Genomic DNA, 17,805 nt, shown 5'->3' with positions numbered 1-17,805 from the left:
AGTTCCACGCTCAGAACTCTCCAGCGGGAGGCAGTGCGTGAATAAATTAATGTATTTGCCTCCGACCTGAGAGATAGGTCCAGACGCTAGAAGACTGAATCTCAGAGAGGACAGCCACCACACAAGGTCCCAGAGACAGTCCTGACTCGACCGAGTCTGAGCTTACCGAGCGTCCTCAAACTACAACTTCCGGCATGCAACGCGAGCGACCCCCCCTTTCCCTCTTGGTTTGCTCCAGCTCCAAGCCTGACGATTGGTCTTTCGGGCTGTTTGTCAGAACGGAGTCGGATCCTGATTGGTTGGATTCCCTCGAGGTGTTCAGAGCCGCAGGTCAGCGGACCGCGCTCCCGCGGGCGACATGGTGAGCCGGCTGCCCGCTGCATGGGGCGCCCTGAGGGGTGGGAGACCCTCTCACGGGGTCCAGGGAGACACCGAGAGGACGGGGATCTCTTTGTGGGGACTGGGAGCTCTGAGGGACTCTGGGTTGCGCTGAGGGCCTTGTGTCCCTCTCTGGGTTCAGAGTCTCGCTGCCAGACCTATGTGGGGGTTGAGGGTTCTGCCTATGGGACTGGAGGCCCCTCAGCGTTCGGGAATTCTGGAAGATCTCCGGGGACCCTCCAGGGGCCTGGAATCATGTGGAGGGTCGCAGCCCTGCGAAGGGGACTGGGGAGCCGAGAACGTACGGATCCTCGCTAGGGAGGTCTGGGGTCCTCCTGGAGCCCACGCTGGCGACGTGGGTCCTGCAGAAACATGGGGGCCGCTGCGTGTGTTGGGGTGTGTGGAAGGGCCAGGGAGAGCCCTGGGAGGAGGAGCCAAGTCGAAGGTATCTGGGTGGCCGCAGGGCGAGGCAGGGTCTCAGAGTTGGAGACAACACAGTTGGAACCTTCAGGTCTCACGTGGCTCTGGGTCCAACCTGTTGACTTTATCCTTAAAATTTAGCCTGGCCACTTGTGGGTTAGGCTGATGCGGGGCGAGAGCGGGAACTCCCAACACTTAGGTGTTCAGACCGGCAGAAGGAGGGGCCCTGGAACATGACCCGAGCCTGCCTGGGAGAATCCCCAACCAGGGGGGTTTGGAGGTGCGCCTGAACGTGAAAAGTGGACGTGGTTCCAGGCCCAGGTGCAGGAAGTTGTGGGAGGTGAGCGGAGGGGTTCTCAGGAACAGGATGGAGGAAAGTCTCATTGGTGTTAGCAGGTAGTAGGATTCTTGTATTCTCGGATTGTAGATCCAGGGAAAGGCTTTGAGCAGGAGAGGGACATAGGCTGATGGGAGGCTCCAGATATCTTTGGAGATCAGCAGAGCCAAAACCCCAAGACCGGAGGCTGCTGGGGGGCGGGCCTTGAGAAACATCCCTGGATCGACCTCGGGAGCCTCAGGTGGAGGGATGCCTCCCTCTCCTTCCCTTCCCTTTCTCCTTCTTCCCTCCCTCTTACTCTCCTTCCTTCCGCTCGGCCTGTCCTAGGTGCTGGAACCGAAGTTAGAACAATGAGTCCCCTCCCTGGGAGGTATCAAAGGGTGATGGGGTCTGCAGTGGAAAGCCCGGAGGTCTGGGAGGGCCTCTGAGACCTCAGTGCTTGGACGCTGGGAGGGCTGCTGAGAGAACCGGGCAGTTACAGGCAGTGAGGCAGGGTGTCTTGAGCTGGGCCCGCCAGGCCCTGCGGGCTGCGAAAAGGAGTTGGATGTTCACTGACATCCTGGGTCGCCCGGAAGAGCAGGGTGCTGTGTCCGCGGCAGTGATGCGCGGGTACTGGGGCCTCCCGAGATGATCCGCGAGCTCCACAGAGAGGTCCAGGCTAGAGGTGCTGCTCTGCTGGGTCGCTGCTCTGCTGGCACTCTGCTGGTGCCGCTCGTGCTGAGCGGTACGTGGTTAAAAGCCTAACAGGGGATTGAGTACCAAAGTAGAGGCCGCAGAGGGAAGAGAAAAGTCGGCAGGGGAGCCCCAGGATCTGAGGTCTGAGGAGGCGTGGATGGGAGGTTCTGGGCACAGGGAGGGGCGGAAGAGGATCCTAGGAGGAGGGGCGGGCCCTCCTCACTGGGCTTGGAAGGGAGCCTCCTGACCCTGACCGTGCACAGGGTCTTTTGTGACCGTTAGCCAGTCGGCCCTTGCAGGTTAGGGAGGGTGAGCAGTGAGAATAGGAGATTAGTCTGATTTAGAGACCTGACCTTATTACTGAGCAAATGTCTCTGGTTTCAGTTTACAAGTTACAGGCCTAGAGGGGTACCTGGGTGGCTAAGTCGGTTTAGCAACCTACTCTTGATTTCAGCTCAGGTCATAATCCCAGGGTTATGGGATGGATCCCCGCCCTCCCCCAATTGGGGTCCACTAAGCGTGGAGCCTGCTTCAAATTCTCACTCTCCCTCTGCCCTTCTCCCCTGCTTGCACTCTCTCTCTGTCTCTCTCAAATTAAAAAATAAAATAAAATAAAAAAACAAGTTATAGGCATAGAGAAAATACCCTGTTAGTTATTTTAATGATGGATTTCTCAGCAGTCATTCTGAATTCCTGTGCTATCCCATCACACTAGAGCTTTTCCTATTAAAGTTAGCATGTTTTTGCCTGATTAATAGGTAATTTTAATAATTAATTTTAATATTACTTTAATGTTAAAATTAAAATTTAATATTATATTATAATAAAATCTAAAATATTAGTTTTAATATTAAAGTAATCTTTAGTTCACTTTTGTTGTTAATTATCATATGATAATACTAGCCGACAGCTCTCCTGAGCACATAATTTTATATAATTACATAATTACTGATACCAAATTGGTATTTACTGCATTCAAGCAGGAAAACCCAGCATCAGACTGATTACCAAAAGCGTTTCTTCTAAAACGTTTTACAGATTAATAGCTGAAAACGTGTTATGAATTGTTAGAGAGTTTGTTATGTAGAACTTGATGAGAAATTCCTAATTGAAAAAGTCATCCCACTCAAATGTATAGTCTTTGTCCTGAAACTGGTAGTGGCCAGGAAATAGGCTTTCCAAAGAGGTTGATTACAAAGGGAGGGAGAAGGAGAGGGCGATGGAATCATCAGGATAATTTAAGGTGGGAAAGACGGGGACAGGACTGCCACGGTGAACTGGGATGTGTGGGAGACGAACCTCTTTCCTGGCTGTGCCAGGCTCGCTGTAGGTCCGGAAGGTGGTCTTCACAGCACATGAAACAAAATAGGCAGCATCCCATTTCCAGATGCGGAAACCGAGGCCTCAGGGAGACGAATACCTGCAAAACCCACAGCAGAGGCCAGAAGGGAACCCCAGTCTCTACTCAAGCGTGTGCTCTCCACCACCTTACAGGCCAGCTAGGTGGCGGTGTTAGGGAGTGGGGGGATCCACACACAGCAGGAGCTCCCAGGGTTGAGTCTGAGCCCACTGCAGGCCCTCCAAGATGCAGCTGGAGTCTGGGGGGCGCACCCTCCCCAACCTGGCCCCAGTCTCTATAAATAGCCTGAGTTCTGAGGGAGTGAGCTTGTGACCTTCTGGCAGGCACTGCCCTTCATGTCCCCTCCCCCCAGGCGGTCCTGGGAGTGCAGCTGGTGGTGACCCTGCTCACCGCCACCCTCATGCATAGGCTGGCACCGCACTGCTCCTTCGCACGCTGGCTGCTCTGCAATGGCAGGTGAGCCACAGCCCCGCCCCGCCCAGGTGGTGGGAGGAGCCCCACCGGGCCCCGCCCCCTGTGCCGCCCCGCCTCCACCCGCCTCACGTTCTGCAGTGTTTCTGGTTTTTTTTAAAACAACAGTCTTGAGTTGTGCTTGACGTACAATAAACTGCAAATGTCTGAAGCACACAGCTGGGTCCGTTTTGACAGATGTCCACACCCATGAGACCACATCTCCACACGTGGAAGAGTAGCTGCTTCCCCCAACTCCTGCCTTGCCGCAGTCCAACCCCTTCTTCCACACTGCTCTCGCTGGAGATCTGTTTCCTGCAATGCTTTTTGTCCCTGTTTGGATCTCGGACACTTTCTGAGATCGGGTGGAAACTGTGAACTTTTTCTCCCGGACAACGCACATGCCTTCTCTGCCAGAAGAGATAGTCAGCAGATTTCAGGGGTGTCCAGGACCCCCCCCCCCCATCCCCGCCACCCTGCCGTTTCCCCAGAGCTTCTCACTACACTCCCCCCCCCCCGCCCCCCCAGCAAACCTCCCAGCCCACGTCCCGGGCCTTCTCCTGACCTTGCATGGCCCCTGCCCATCCTGTCCCCATGTATTTTGGGTCCAGCTCTCCTCCTGACTCCAGTCCCGGGTTTGAGGATTCACTGCCTTGATCCCTCTGTGCCCGAGTTTTCCTGACTTCCCGTCTTTGCTCTCAGTCTCTTCCGATACAAGCACCCTTCTGAGGAAGAGCTTCGGGCCCTGGAGGGAAAGCCTAAGCCCAGAGGCAGGAAGGAGCGGTGAGTGAGCCCCCCCAGCCTTAGGTGAGCGGCTCTCCTTCCAGGTGCAGCTCTGGGCATCGAGGAGAGTAGGGGACACCCCAGGCTGAGAAGCTATCACTGTCATCCATCTGGGTGTCTAATGCTTATTGGAAGTTTGCTCTGGACCAGCCCTGTGAGCAGGGGGCGGGTGGTGTCCTCGCCCTGGTGTGTAGGAGACAGGAGGCCTGGGGGGAAGGTAACTCCCAAGCCAGCTCCTCCTGTGCTCTGAGCCTGGCACCGGGCAGCCTCCCGGGATGGTGTGGGGTGGGCCGCCATGGCTGACCGGGGAGGAGAGAGCAGAGGATCCTGCTTTGATTCTCCCCCTTTATGGCTCCCCCCACCCAGGTGGGCCAATGGCTATAGTGAAGAGAAGCCCTTGTCTGTGCCCCGAGACGCCCCTTTCCAGCTGGAGACCTGCCCCCTCACAGCGGTTGATGCCCTTGGTAACAGTCCAGCTGAGTCCCCAACTCCCCAACCTGAGCCCACACCCTGGCGGGATTGGTGAGGGGAGCGTCCTGCGCTGGCGCTGGGCGGAGGGCTGAGCTGCGCGCTCCCCGCAGTCCTGCGCTTCTTCCTGGAGTACCAGTGGTTCGTGGACTTCGCCGTGTACTCGGGTGGCGTGTATGTCTTCACAGAGGCCTACTACTATGCGCTGGGCCCGGCCAAGGAGACCAACATCGCCGTGTTCTGGTGCTTGCTCACCGTCGCCTTCTCCATGTATCCTTCCTCAGGCGCCCCAGTCGCTCAGGGAGGAGGGAGGCAGGTGGGAGCTGGACTTGAGCTTTCCTCCCCCCCCCCCCCCCCCCCCGTTTCCCCCTGCCCCCAATTGGTCTGTCATGGGCCGCCCTGCCACAAAACTTCCCAGGACTGGGTCGTATAAAGCAGTCATTATTTTATTCGCTCTCCTCCTGGGCTGGGCTCAGCTGGGCCGCCTCATCTCTGCGCCAAAGGGGTCCCACCTTCCGGCAGGCTAAGCCAAGCTTCCTGGGGGTAGCAGAAACACCAGCGAGGGAGAAGGGGTGCCGCAGGCCTCCTGAGCCCCCACCCCCATCCCTGTCCCTTGTCTTGGCCAAAGCAACTCACCAGAGCAGACGCAGGGGCAGGAAAAGAGATGCCCCTCTGCTATGTTTTGTTTTTTGTTTTGTTTTTTAATGAAAGTGCCCAGAGAACAGAGGCAAACCTGTGACACCGAGGACCCAAGTCTGACAAAATGCCCTTGTGGAATGGGCATGTGAAGAAGAGAAGTCCATCTTGAAGCCCACACTGGTTCTGGAAAGCCCCATGGGTCTCTTTCAGAGCAGACTGGAGATACAGCCCTTGGATCTCTGATCTCTTGGCTTCTCAGAGGAAAGGGAAAATTCACCTGCTGTGAATGCAGCCGGGAGGCCAGACCTCCTAAAGAGACAGACTTGCTGGCCATTTTAGTCAGAAATGGCCACAGGTAGTGTGATGAGGCCGAGCTGGAGGCCCAGGCCTGCCCTCCACCCATACACCCCAACCCAGCTGACACAGGCATGAGCAGCACCGGACCTTGTGTCCTGGGCTTGTCCAGCAGCTTACTTACTCTCCTCCTCGGTCACTGCCCTGCCCCCCGAGACTCCAAACCCCAGCTGTGGTGTTCGGGTTCTAGAGCTGGGGGATCACCGGCTGGGAGTGGGGGAGGGGGCACTAGAGCTGCTCACGGCTTCCTTAGCCCTGCCCCCAGCAAGATGTTCCTGACAGTGACCCGGTTGTATTTCAGCGCAGAGGAGGGGGGTGAGCGCTCTGTCTGCCTCACCTTTGCCTTCCTCTTCCTGCTCCTGGCCATGCTGGTGCAGGTGGTGCGGGAGGAGACGCTCGAGCTGGGCCTGGAGCCAGGTACGTGCAGTCTTTGGGGCAGGGGGTCCCCACGCCCATCACTCCCTCCCGGAAGTTGGTGAGGGTGGGGTTTAAGCGGCACGGAACAGGTGAAGGAGGGGACTTCTTGGGCCTGAGTGTCTCTATGGATGCTGGCTACCCTGGGCACCCCCCAGGCTTTGGGGGCAAGAGGATATCCTGTCTCACTGTCTCTGATGGGTGCCTGCAGCTGGGCACTTCTCCACAGGGCACTTCTGTTCCCCTCATCTGTCCTCTCCCTGGCAGCCATTGCGATTTAATATCTACCTAGTCGAATTTAATCTGGTGAAGGAAATGGGTAAATGGCACGAAATTCATAAAGTGCAAGAGGATACGTATCGAGGAAAAATCACCCACACTGACTCTCCTTCCGAGAGGAAACCTGGGGGGCCACTTTCCTTTGCTCCCATGAAGTGGTAGAGTTTATGGCTCTTCCACCACCGTTTCCCCTTAAAAACATCAATTTGGAGTTTGTCCCTTGATGCTACATACGGTGTGGTTTTTTTGGTAGTACCCACATAGTATTTCATTTAGTGGATGTCCCATGATTATTTAACCAGTCTGCTACTTACAGACATCTAAGTCTCTCACTATTAAACAATGTTATACAACATTCCGTTATAAAACAGTGTTATATGGGAATAGCCTTACGCATGTGGCCCTGTGCGAGAAAGTGCATTTGTAATTTTGATAATGTTGCAACTTACCATTTAGGAAAAGATGAATGAAGTTCCTGTTTCCTTAAATTCTCTCCGATGTGTTTCCTCAGACTTTTTTTGTCTTGGGTAACCTGATGGATGAAAATATAAGCGAGGTTGAGTACCTTTTCATATGTTGAAGAGTCATTTCTATCTTCCTTCCAGAAAAGTTCTGTTCTTTTGCCCAGTTTTCTACTGGGTTGTTGGCTCTTTTATTGATTTGTAGGAGCTCTTTGTATATTAAAGACAGTAGCCTTTGTGTGTGATAGTAGCTGCAAATATTTTTTCTTAGTTGCTCATTTTTCTTTTGACTTACTCTTTGGATGATCTTTCAAAAATATAATTTGGATCACATCACCTCTCTGCCTAATACCAGACTCTAGTGTCTTTGGATAAAGATCAAAATACTCACCATGGTCCACGCACCTCTCTGCCTGCTCCTTGAGCTTCATCTTCACCAATTCTCCCTGCTTTTTGATTTTTAAAATTATATAATGTTTTATATATATAAACACGCACATATCGATGAATATGTATATGTAAATTACAAAGCAAAAGAACAATGTAATGAGCTCACCTCTCAAATGAACACTCCCAACATTCCTGCATGATGCTGGTGCTGCTTCCCAATCCCACCAACCTTCCTCCCCTACTCACAGCCCCAACCAGTCTCTCAAACTTTGTGTTTATCATTCCTTTGCCTTAAAAAACAAACAAAAAAAGTTTCATCACTCATGCTTCTGTCCCTGAAGAATTCATCATACAGTTTTGCTCACCGTCTCGGATGGTGTCCGCCAGTGTGCAGTCTGCCCGCTGGTACTTTTCTGTCTTCGGTGGTATTGTTTGCAAAACTAGGCCACGTTGGTCTGGGTGGCTTTAGTTCGTCTCTTCTCACGGATGAATGATGTTCTCTCATGAGACCACTTATCTTTTTCTTTCTCCTGTTGATGGACATTTAGGTGGTTTCCAGATTTTAGCTTTTCACAGTTGCTGCGGGGAATATTCTTTAAAAAAAATTTTTTTTAGCATTTTTAAAAATTTTATTTTGGGGGGCGGAGAGAGAGAGAGAGCGAGCAGGGGAGGGGCAGAGAGAGATGGAGACACAGAATCTGAAGCAGGCTCCAGGCTCTAGGCTGTCAGCACAGAGCCTAACGCGGGGCTTGAACTCCCACTCTGCGAGATCATGACCTGAGCCGAAGTCAGACGCCCAACTGACTGAGCCACCCAGGCACCCCTAAAAGTTACCCTTTTAACCATTTTTTTTTATTAAAAAAAAATTTTTTTTTAATGTTTATTTATTTTTGAGACAGAGAGAGACAGAGCATGAACAGGGGAGGGGCAGAGAGAGAGGGAGACACAGAATCTGAAACAGGCTCCAGGCTCTGAGCTGTCAGCACAGAGCCCGACGCGGGGCCCGAACCCACGGACCATGAGATCATGACCTGAGTCGAAGTCGGACGCTCAACCGACCAAGCCACCCAGGCGCACCCCTTTTAACCATTTTTAAGCATACACTTCAGTGGCCTTAAGTACATTCACATTATTGTGCGAACATCATCACCATCCATTTCCTGCCTTTTCGCCTTGCGAATCTGAAACTCTGTCCCCATTAAACACTGACTCTCCATCCCCCAGCCCCAGCCCTGGGCTCCTTCCATCCTACTTTCTGTCTCTATGAATCTGACCACTCTTGGTGCTTTATATGAGGGGGATCATGCAGCATCTGTCTTTTAGTGGCTGGCTTATTTCACTCAGTGTAATGTCCTTAAAGTTCATCCATGTTGTAACCAATGTCCAAATCTCCCTCCTTTTTAAGGCTCAATAATATTCCATCGCATGAATATACCCCATTTTGCTCATCCATTCAGGTATCGATGGACATTTATGTTGCCTTATGTTTTAGCTATTGTGAACCGTGTTGTTCTGAACATGGGTGTACAACCATCTCTTCAAAACCCTGGGTTTTCTTCTTTTTTTTAAAAATTATTTTTGTTTTTTCTAAATTTACATCCAAGTTAGCATATAGTGCAACAACGATTTCATGAGTAGATTCCTTAATGCCCCTTCCCCATTTAGCCCCTCCCCCCTCCCACAACCCCTCCCGTAACCCTCTGTTTGTTCTCCATATTTAAGAGTCTCTTCTGTTTTGTCCCCCTCCCTGTTTTTATATTATTTTTTCTTCCCTTCCCTTGTGTTCATCTGTTCTGTGTCTTAAAGTCCTCATATGAATGAAGTCATACGATATTTGTCTTTCTCTGACTGACTGATTTCGCCTAGCATAATACCCTCCGGTTCCATCCACATAGTTGCAAATGGCAAGATTTCATTCTTTTTGGTTGCCGAGTAATACTCCATTGTATATAGATACCACATCTTCTTTATCCATTCAGCCATCGATGGACATTTGGGCTCTTTCCATACTTTGGCTGTTGTTGATAGTGCTGCTATAAACACTGGGGTGTATGTGCCCCTTTGAAACAGCATACCCGTATCCCTTGGATAAATGCCTAGTAGTGCAATTGCTGGGTTGTAGGGTAGTTCTATTTTTAATTTTTTGAAGATCCTCCATACTCTTTTCCAGAGTGGCCACACCAGTTTGCGTTTCTACCAGCAGTGCAAAAGAGATCCTCTTTCTCCGCATCCTCGCCAACATCTGTTGTTGCCTGAGTTGTTAGCTATTCTGAAAGGTATAAGGTGGTATCTCATTGTGGTTTTGATTTGTCTTTCCCTGATGATGAGTGATGTTGAGCATCTTTTCATGTGTCGGTTGGCCATCTGGATGTCTTCTTTGGAGAAGTTCTCTTCATGTCTTTTGCCCATTTCTTCACTGGATTATTTGTTTTTTGGGTGATTTGCCTGATAAGTTCTTTATGGATTTTGGATACTAACCCCTTATCTGATATGTTGTTTGCAAATATCTTCTCCCATTCTGTCAGTTGCCTTTTAGTTTTGCTGATTGTTTCCTTCGCTGTGCAGAAGCTTTTTATTTTGATGAGGTCCCAATAGTTCATTTTTGCTTTTGTTTCCCTTGCCTCCGGAGATGTGTTGAGTAAGAAGTTGCTGCGGCCAAGATCAAAGAGGTTTTTGCCTGCTTTCTCCTCGAGGATGTTGATGGCTTCCTGTCTTACATTGAGGTCTTTCATCCATTTTGAGTTTATTTTTGTGTCTGGTGTAAGAAAGTGGTCCAGGTTCATTGTTCTGCATGTCGCTGTCCAATTCTCCCAGCACCACTTGCTGAGGAGACTGTCTTTTTCCATTGGCTGTTCTTTTCTGCTTTGTCAAAGATTAGTTGGCCATACGTTTGTGGGTCCATTTCTGGGTTCTCTATTCTGTTCCATTGATCTTAGTGTCTGGTTTTGTGCCACCCTGGGTATAGACCAGAGGTGGAATTGCTGGATTATATGGTAATTCTGTTAATTTTTTAAAGTTTATTTTATTTATTTTGAGAGAGCAAGAGTGCAAGCAGTGGAGGGGCAGAGAGGGAGAGAGCGAATCCTGTTGTGGGGCTCAATCTCACGAACCGTGAGATGATGACCTGAGCCAAGATCGAGTCGGATGCTTAACCAACTAAGCCACCCAGGCACCCCACAAAGAGTTTATTTTTAAGTTATCTCTACATCCAACATGAGACTTGAACTCACAAGCTTGAGATCAAGAGTTGTACTCTCTACCAACTGAGCCAGCCAGGCACCACCCCGCCCCCCGCTTTGCCTTTTGTTTGAACCTATTTTTTTGGTGATCAGTTTTCAGAGTTCTCTCTCTCTATTCTATATTCGGGATATGAATCCCTTATCATATGTATGATTTGCAAATATTTTCTCCAGTGATGTGGGTTGCCTTTTCACTCAATTGATTGTGTGTGTGTGTGTGTGTGTGTGTGTGTGTGTGTGTTTATCCATTTTGAGAGAGAGAGAGAGAGAGAGAGAGCATGGGAAAGGCAGAGAGAGAGGGAGAAAGAGAATCCCAAGCAGGCTCCACACCGTCAGTGTGGAGCCCGACCCACGGCTCAAACCCATGAACTCTGAGATTATGACCTGAGCCGAAATCAAGAGTTGACGCTTAACTGACTGAGGCACCCAGGCACCCCAGTCGTATCTTTTGATGTACAAAAATGTTTAATTCTCATGAGTCCAAATTATCTACTTTTTTTTTGTTGTGTGTACCTTTGGTATCATATCCAAGACATCATTGTCAAATCCAATGTTATGAAGCTTTTCTTGGGCTATATATCTTTATTTTTTTTTTTTTCTTGTTGGTTTTCAGAGTTTCTTTATATATTCTGGAAACTAAAGCTTCGTTACATGTGTTGCACATACTTCCTCCTATCAAATCTGACACACCATTATTTCATGAACTGCTGAAAGAAGATAAAAAACACTGTTACTTAAAGTATTATATGCCATCGGGGCGCCTGGGTGGCGCAGCCGGTTAAGCGTCCGACTTCAGCCAGGTCACGATCTCGCGGTCCGTGAGTTCGAGCCCCGCGTCGGGCTCTGGGCTGATGGCTCGGAGCCTGGAGCCTGTTTCCGATTCTGTGTCTCCCTCTCTCTCTGCCCCTCCCCCGTTCATGCTCTGTCTCTCTCTGTCCCAAAAATAAATAAAAAACGTTGAAAAAAAAAAAAAGTATTATATGCCATCAATGGTCCTATGTATCCCGATTTTAAAGAAGTTAAAATGTGGGTGTGAGCGGGGGAGAACTGTATCCTCTAATTTGTGGTGCAGCTTTTCACTTTCTTTGTGGTGTGTTTTCCTCTTGAAAAAAATTGTCCCCAAATGCTGTATTTTGAAAAATTTCAAACGTACAGAACAGTTCAAAGACTCCGCTAATGACACTCCATACGCCCTTGACCTAGCTTCCTTTGGCCATGTTTGCGTTATCTTTTCTCCACACACACACACACATACACCACACTTTTTTGGGCTGAGCCATTGAATACAGCTGTAACCTTCACCTCTGGTGTCTTTTGATGGACAGCAAGCAATTCATTATTTTAGTTGATTTTTGTCTTGAAGAAATTTCCTTCCTTTCCCTACAATCAGAAAGACTTTTATATTTTCCAACACAATATTTCAAGTTTTGGGGGTGCCTGCGTAGCTCAGTCAGTTGAGCATCCTTCTCTTGATTTCGGCTCAGGTCGTGATCCCAGGGTCGTGGGATCGAGCCTTGGGTCGGGCTTTGAGCTAAGTGTGGAGCCTGATTAAGATTCTCTCTCTCTCTCTCTCTCTCTCTCTCTCTCTCTCCAAGTGCCCCTCTCTCCCACTTGCACTTGTGCTCTCCCTCTCTCAAATACTATATACGTATATACTTCAAGTTTTACCTTTCACATAAACCCTTAAACTCCTGGTAGTTCACTACTGTGTTATGAGATAGGGATCAAACTGAGTGTTTTCCATGGGATAACCTTGCTATACAATTGTATTTTTAGTGAATTGTGGGTTCTTGTGGTTTTCTTTCGTCTTGTCCAACTTTCCCCTTTTGTGTGGCTAGGACCTCTGGCTTTTGTATTATATAGCACTCCTCTGGCCGGCTTCTTTCTCTTGTTTCCAATTTCTTAGTTGGCTACTGACGTCATTAATTTTTAGCTTCTTCTGTTTCTAGCATTTATCACATATACGGCTGTAAATATTTTACTAAGTCCCACTTTAGTCCACCCCATAAGTTTTGACTTGTAATTTTCATCATCAGGCAGTTCTGGGTATTTTAAAGTTTCCATTGTGATTTCTTTTTTAACCTTTTTAAGAAACTTCGAACGTGGAACTTTATTTTGTTAAGATTTTATGTTTTTTAAGTAATCTCTCCATCCAGCATGGGGCTCGAATTCACAACCTGGAACTCAAGAGTTGCAAGCTCCATGGACTGAGCTAGGAGGTGCCCGTTGAATGTGGAACTTTAAATTGTTAAAAAAAATTTTCTAGCTTAACTGCAGTATGCTTACGGAAGATGGTCTACCTGAAGTAAATCCTTTAAAATTTGTTAAGACTTGCATCATGGCCTTGAATATGATCAGTTTTAGTGACTTTTTTGAAGAACATTTATTCCCTGACTCTACCCAATAAATTCAAATCTCCTTCCTTCCTAACTTTTGGTCAGTCATTAAAGGGTTAATCTCCCTTGGAGATGGTGGAATCCTCAATTTCTCCAGATTATTCTGTCAGTGTTTTGTTTTTTTTTTTTTTACATTTTTTTTTACATTTTTTACATTTTTACAATTTTTTAAAACATTTATTCATTTTTTAAAGGCAGAGAGAGACAGAGTGTGAACGGGGGAGGGGCAGAGAGAGAGGGAGACACAGAATCCGAAGCAGGCTCCAGGCTCTGAGCTATCACCACAGAGCCCGATGCGGGGCTAGAACTCACAGACCGTGAGATCATGACCTGAGCCGAAGTCGGCCACTTAACCGACTGAGCCACCCAGGCGCCCCTATCAGTGTTTTCTTTATATGTTTTGTGGCTAACTGACAAGGTGTTTACAAGTTTAGAATTGCTACATATTCCTGGTGAATCAACCATTTTATTAGGATGTATTCTGATTCTAATAATACATTCTGTCTTACTGTAGTTTGTGTGGCAAAAATGTAGCCTTTCCAGCTTTCTTTTCTTTAGTTGACATATAATTGACATATAACATTGTTAGTTTCAGGTATACAACATCAAGATTTAATATTTGTATACATTACAAAATGATCCCTAGGATTAATCTGGTTAACATTCATCACCATACAGTTATAACTTTTTTTGTTCTTGTGATGATCTACTCCCTTAGTAACTCTCAAATACACAATACCACCTTTCTTTTGATTAGTATTTGTCATGACTTTTTAACATCCCTTTTCTTTCAACCTTACAGGAACCTTATGTCGAGGTATGTCTCCTTTAAAAAACATAGAGCCGCGGGGCGCCTGGGTGGCTCAGTCCATTAAGTGTCTGACTTCGGCTCAGGTCATGATCTCATGGCTTGTGAGTTAGAGCCCCCACATCGGGCGGGCTCTGTGCTGACAGCTCAGAGCCTGGAGCCTCTTCAGATTCTGTGTCTTTCTCTCTCTCTCTCTGCCCCTCCCCCACTCACACTGTCTCTCAAAAACAAATAAACATTAAAAAAAAATTTTTAAAAAACATATAGCTGGGTATTTTCAATCAAGTCTGACAGTCTGTGTCATTTAACTTTAAAGTTTAACCTGCTTACATTTATTATGATTACTGACATATTTGACATCGTTTCTGCCATCTTGCCTTTTCACTTTCTATTTGTTCTTTTTCTGTGATTGCTGTCGACATTGGCTGCCAATCTAATTGTCTTTCCTCTATAGGTGATCTGTCTTAAATCCCTGGCTGCTTTGCGATCTCTTTGTTTTTGGTATTCCAGTTTCACTACAGTGTCTAGGTATGGATTTCATTGTATTTATCCAGTTTGATATACTTTGTGTGTGTCATTCATTCTGCAGACTTTTCAGTCATTCTTTTCCAAGATCTCTCCTCCTCCATTCTCTCTTCACTTCTCTCTCTCGGCCTCCTTTTTGACTGATGCTGCAATTTCTATGCTCTTAATCTCCCTTCATATTTCCTACCTTTTTATCTTTCTGAGTTGGAATCTGAGTGATCTTCGGATCCAATTCATTCATTCCTCCTTTGGCTGATTTGAATATGCCATTTAACAACCTATCATTCCAATAATTGTATTTTCCCTTTGGGTGAGCTTAATTGGTTCCTTTGCAAATATACCTGGTCATCTGAGGTAGCCTCGTGTCACCTTTCTGTGACTCCAACTTTTATTTTCCTCAATCGTTTCACACATGATAATACGTACAAAATTTCTGTAGTCTGCAGGGTATAAACTTGTCTTTCCTTCTTTCTTTTTTCTTTTTTTCTTTCTGCTGACTCTCCTTTATCATGATTTATTCCCTGGTGTGTTTGATGATTTTGGTTGTGAGCTCATTTTTATTTGCTTTTACTCTGTGGAAAATCCAAGGGCCTGCACTGAGGATTCTTCCCAAAACTTTGGTTTTCTCCTATGGGAGTCCTTCACGCCCCTCTGGATTCCTGGTATAATCCAGGAAGCTCAGACTCAGTAGTCTACCCCACCCCCATCTCCCCTAGTCCAATCAAGGGTGTCTGCCTGGTACAGCTTCCTATTCGTTGAAAAAAAAAAAAAAATCGCCCATATCCAGAGCACAAAGTAGTCCTTTTGCCTGGCACCGGGCCTGGCTCCCACTGGTTCGTTCCTCTCTGGGGAGTAGAAGCACACTCTGAGGCTCCAGCGGTTATTAGACACTGCCCTCTCCTTGTCTTCCCTAGGCCTCGCCAGTATGACCCAGAACTTGGAGCCACTTCTGAAGACGCAGGGCTGGGACTGGGCGTGAGTCCTGGGAAGTGAGGTGGGGCAAGGGCAGGCTGTGACCTGCAGGTGGGGGTACTGACAGGCTTCAGAGCCTCCTGACCCTCCTCTTCTCCTCAGGCTCCCTCTGGCCAAGCTGGCTATCCGCATGGGGCTGGCATTCGTGGGATCCATGCTGGGGGCCTTCCTCACCTTTCCAGGCCTGCGGCTGGCCCAGACACACCTGGATGCGCTGACCATGTCGGAAGACCGGCCCATGCTGCAGTTATGCGGAGTGCCAGATGGGAGGGCGGCTGGGAATCTAAAGGAGGGGCTGGGGGGATGGTGGGTGCCCAGGACTCACTCCTCTGCGCCCTTGCCCCGTAGGTTCCTTCTGCAGATGAGCTTCCTGTCCCCTCTGATCATCCTGGGGCTCTGGACCAAGCCCATTGCACGGGACTTCCTGCACCAGGCACCTGCTGGGGGGATGACCTTCTCCCTGTGCGAATCTGGTGGGGTTGGGAGGGAGGGCAGCTGGGGGCCCCTCTGTGTACCCCAGTCTCTGAGCCTCAGGGAAGAGCCTTGGGTCCTGGGGGAAGATCCCGGGGCAGGGGCGGCCTCCCAACCCCCTCATTCCCCTCCCCACAGGCTGTCGGACTCAGCCTTCGACTCACTGCGCCTCTGGGTGCTGGTGGCGTTGTGCCTGCTAAGGCTGGCCGTGACCCGGCCCCACCTGCAGGCCTACCTGTGCCTGGCCAAGGCCCGCGTGGAGCAGCTGCGGCGGGAGGCCGGCCGCATAGAGGCCCGTGAGATCCAGAGGCGGGTACGGGCTCCCGAGGTTGGGAGGGAACACGGGGCTCCGGGCAGGATCCCGATCCCTGGGGCGTAGGGTCACCCCAAGCCCAGAAGGCTGCCCCCTGCCACCTGCCCCCGCCCCGTAGCCACTGCTACCTGCCCACTAGGTGGTGCGGGTCTACTGCTACGTGACAGTGGTGAGCCTGCAGTACCTGACGCCCCTCATCCTCACTTTCAACTGCACGCTGCTGCTCAAGACGCTGGGTGAGAAGGGGCCTGGGCGGGGCCGGGGCGGGGCCGGGGCGGGGCCAGGGGCGGGCGGGGCGGGGCCAGGGGCGGGGCGGGGCGGACCGCCGCTGGTGTTAGAGCTGAGCTAGGTGGAGGAGGTGGAGCCGGAGACCCGACCTGGTGGTACGTGGGGGGTAGGGTGGGGGTAGGGTGGGGGTGGAGCCCGGAGGGCCTGGGGACGCGGAGAGGGGAGGAGGGGCCCGAAGTCGGGGGAGGGGCCAGGAGTCAGAGTTTGGGATGGTGGCGATGGGTGGGGGTCCCAGCGGTCAAACCCCGCCTGTGCCTTCACCTTCACAGGCGGCTACTCCTGGGGCCTGGGCCCGGTTCCCATGCTGTCCCCTCCCCCGTCCTCAGCCCACGATCGCCTGGTGGGCCCCGAGGAGGATGAGGCCCAGCAGACGGCGGCCCGGATCGCAGGGGCCCTGGGCAGCCTGCTCACGCCCCTCTTCCTCCGCGGCGTCCTCACCTTCCTCATCTGGTGGACCGCCGCCTGCCAACTGCTCTCCAGCCTCTTCGGCCTGTACTTCCACCGGTACCTGGCGGGCTCCTAGCCGCCCGCAGAAGACGCTGCTGGGGCCCCGAGGTCCGGGCCGAGCTCGCGGTTCCCGGCCGCCTCCTCCGTGTGTGCCTCAGTGTCCTCAGGTGCAAGACGGGCCTGGGAGTCCCCGCAGCGCCTGCTGTGCGGGTCCACTTCACCGCAGTGCCTGAGCTGTGGTCCCCTTGGATCCCAGGTTTCTGCCTCAAAACTGTTGCCCTGGGCCCAGTGGCAGAGGATCCCAGGGCCATTGTTCCCAGATGGCACGCCCCCCTCCCCCATTTGAGGCAGAAGTGGGGGTTCATTCTTCTGAATAAAAGAGCAGACTGCTTTTACAAAGAGGATTGGAGTGGTTTGGGAGGCGGCTCTCTGCATGTTGGTGTGGCTCAGGCCACCTGGGTACCTGTGGGGGCTTCTGGGGGATGAGCCTCCGTGCTGAGCGAAGGGCCACCCAGAGCAAAGGCCTGGGAGCAGGAAGTGAAGAGAGGAGGAAAGGTGGGGAGAAGAAACGCAAGTGTTGTAAAACTTCCGGTTCCAATGGGTCAGGAGGCGACAAGTCAGGGGAGAAGAGGAAGACAGGGGCTGGAGAAGGAAGAAAGGCAGTCAGGGCTGGGGGTGGGCAAGAGGGAGGAGAGGGCGGAAGCGGCCGGGAGCGGGAGTGGATACAGAGGAAGAGAAGGGAGGGAAATGGAGGTGGCAAAGTTGTAGAGATCTTGCAGGAGGAACAGGGACATAAAAGATAATGGAAAACAAGGGAGGGGACAAAGGAAATCAGAGGACTGACCCAGAAGAATCTTCCAAAGAAACAGAGCTCTGGAAAGAGACATCCAAGCAGAGGAAGACGCTGATGGAGCCAGGCAATGGGAACTCCCCAGGAC

At 50.4% G+C, this 17,805-nt stretch overlaps 1 protein-coding gene across 2 annotated transcripts; it reads left to right on the top strand.

Moving 5' to 3' along the window:
• Positions 1-272: 272 nt before the first annotated feature.
• On the top strand, positions 273-17,268 carry TMEM161A (transmembrane protein 161A). Of its 2 annotated transcripts, none has more exons than XM_053897245.1 (12): positions 273-361; positions 3,523-3,626; positions 4,323-4,403; positions 4,770-4,867; positions 5,060-5,141; positions 6,130-6,281; positions 15,291-15,351; positions 15,451-15,594; positions 15,697-15,810; positions 15,958-16,132; positions 16,272-16,368; positions 16,690-17,268. In XM_053897245.1, exons 1-12 carry the CDS (start codon positions 359-361, stop codon positions 16,941-16,943), a joined length of 1,365 nt encoding a protein of 454 aa, XP_053753220.1. In that variant the 5' UTR covers positions 273-358; the 3' UTR covers positions 16,944-17,268. The 2 variants fall into 2 exon arrangements, with proteins under 2 accessions (XP_053753220.1, XP_053753219.1); XM_053897244.1 differs by having other exon boundaries at positions 4,985-5,141.
• The last annotated feature ends 537 nt before the right edge of the window (positions 17,269-17,805 follow it).

Source organism: Panthera pardus, unplaced genomic scaffold (assembly GCF_024362965.1).
Source record: "Panthera pardus isolate Hobbes unplaced genomic scaffold, ASM2436296v1 HiC_scaffold_8, whole genome shotgun sequence".
NCBI lineage: Eukaryota > Metazoa > Chordata > Mammalia > Carnivora > Felidae > Panthera > Panthera pardus.
Note: the sequence above shows the minus strand (reverse complement) of the source record. Positions and strands in the feature narration are given on the sequence as shown.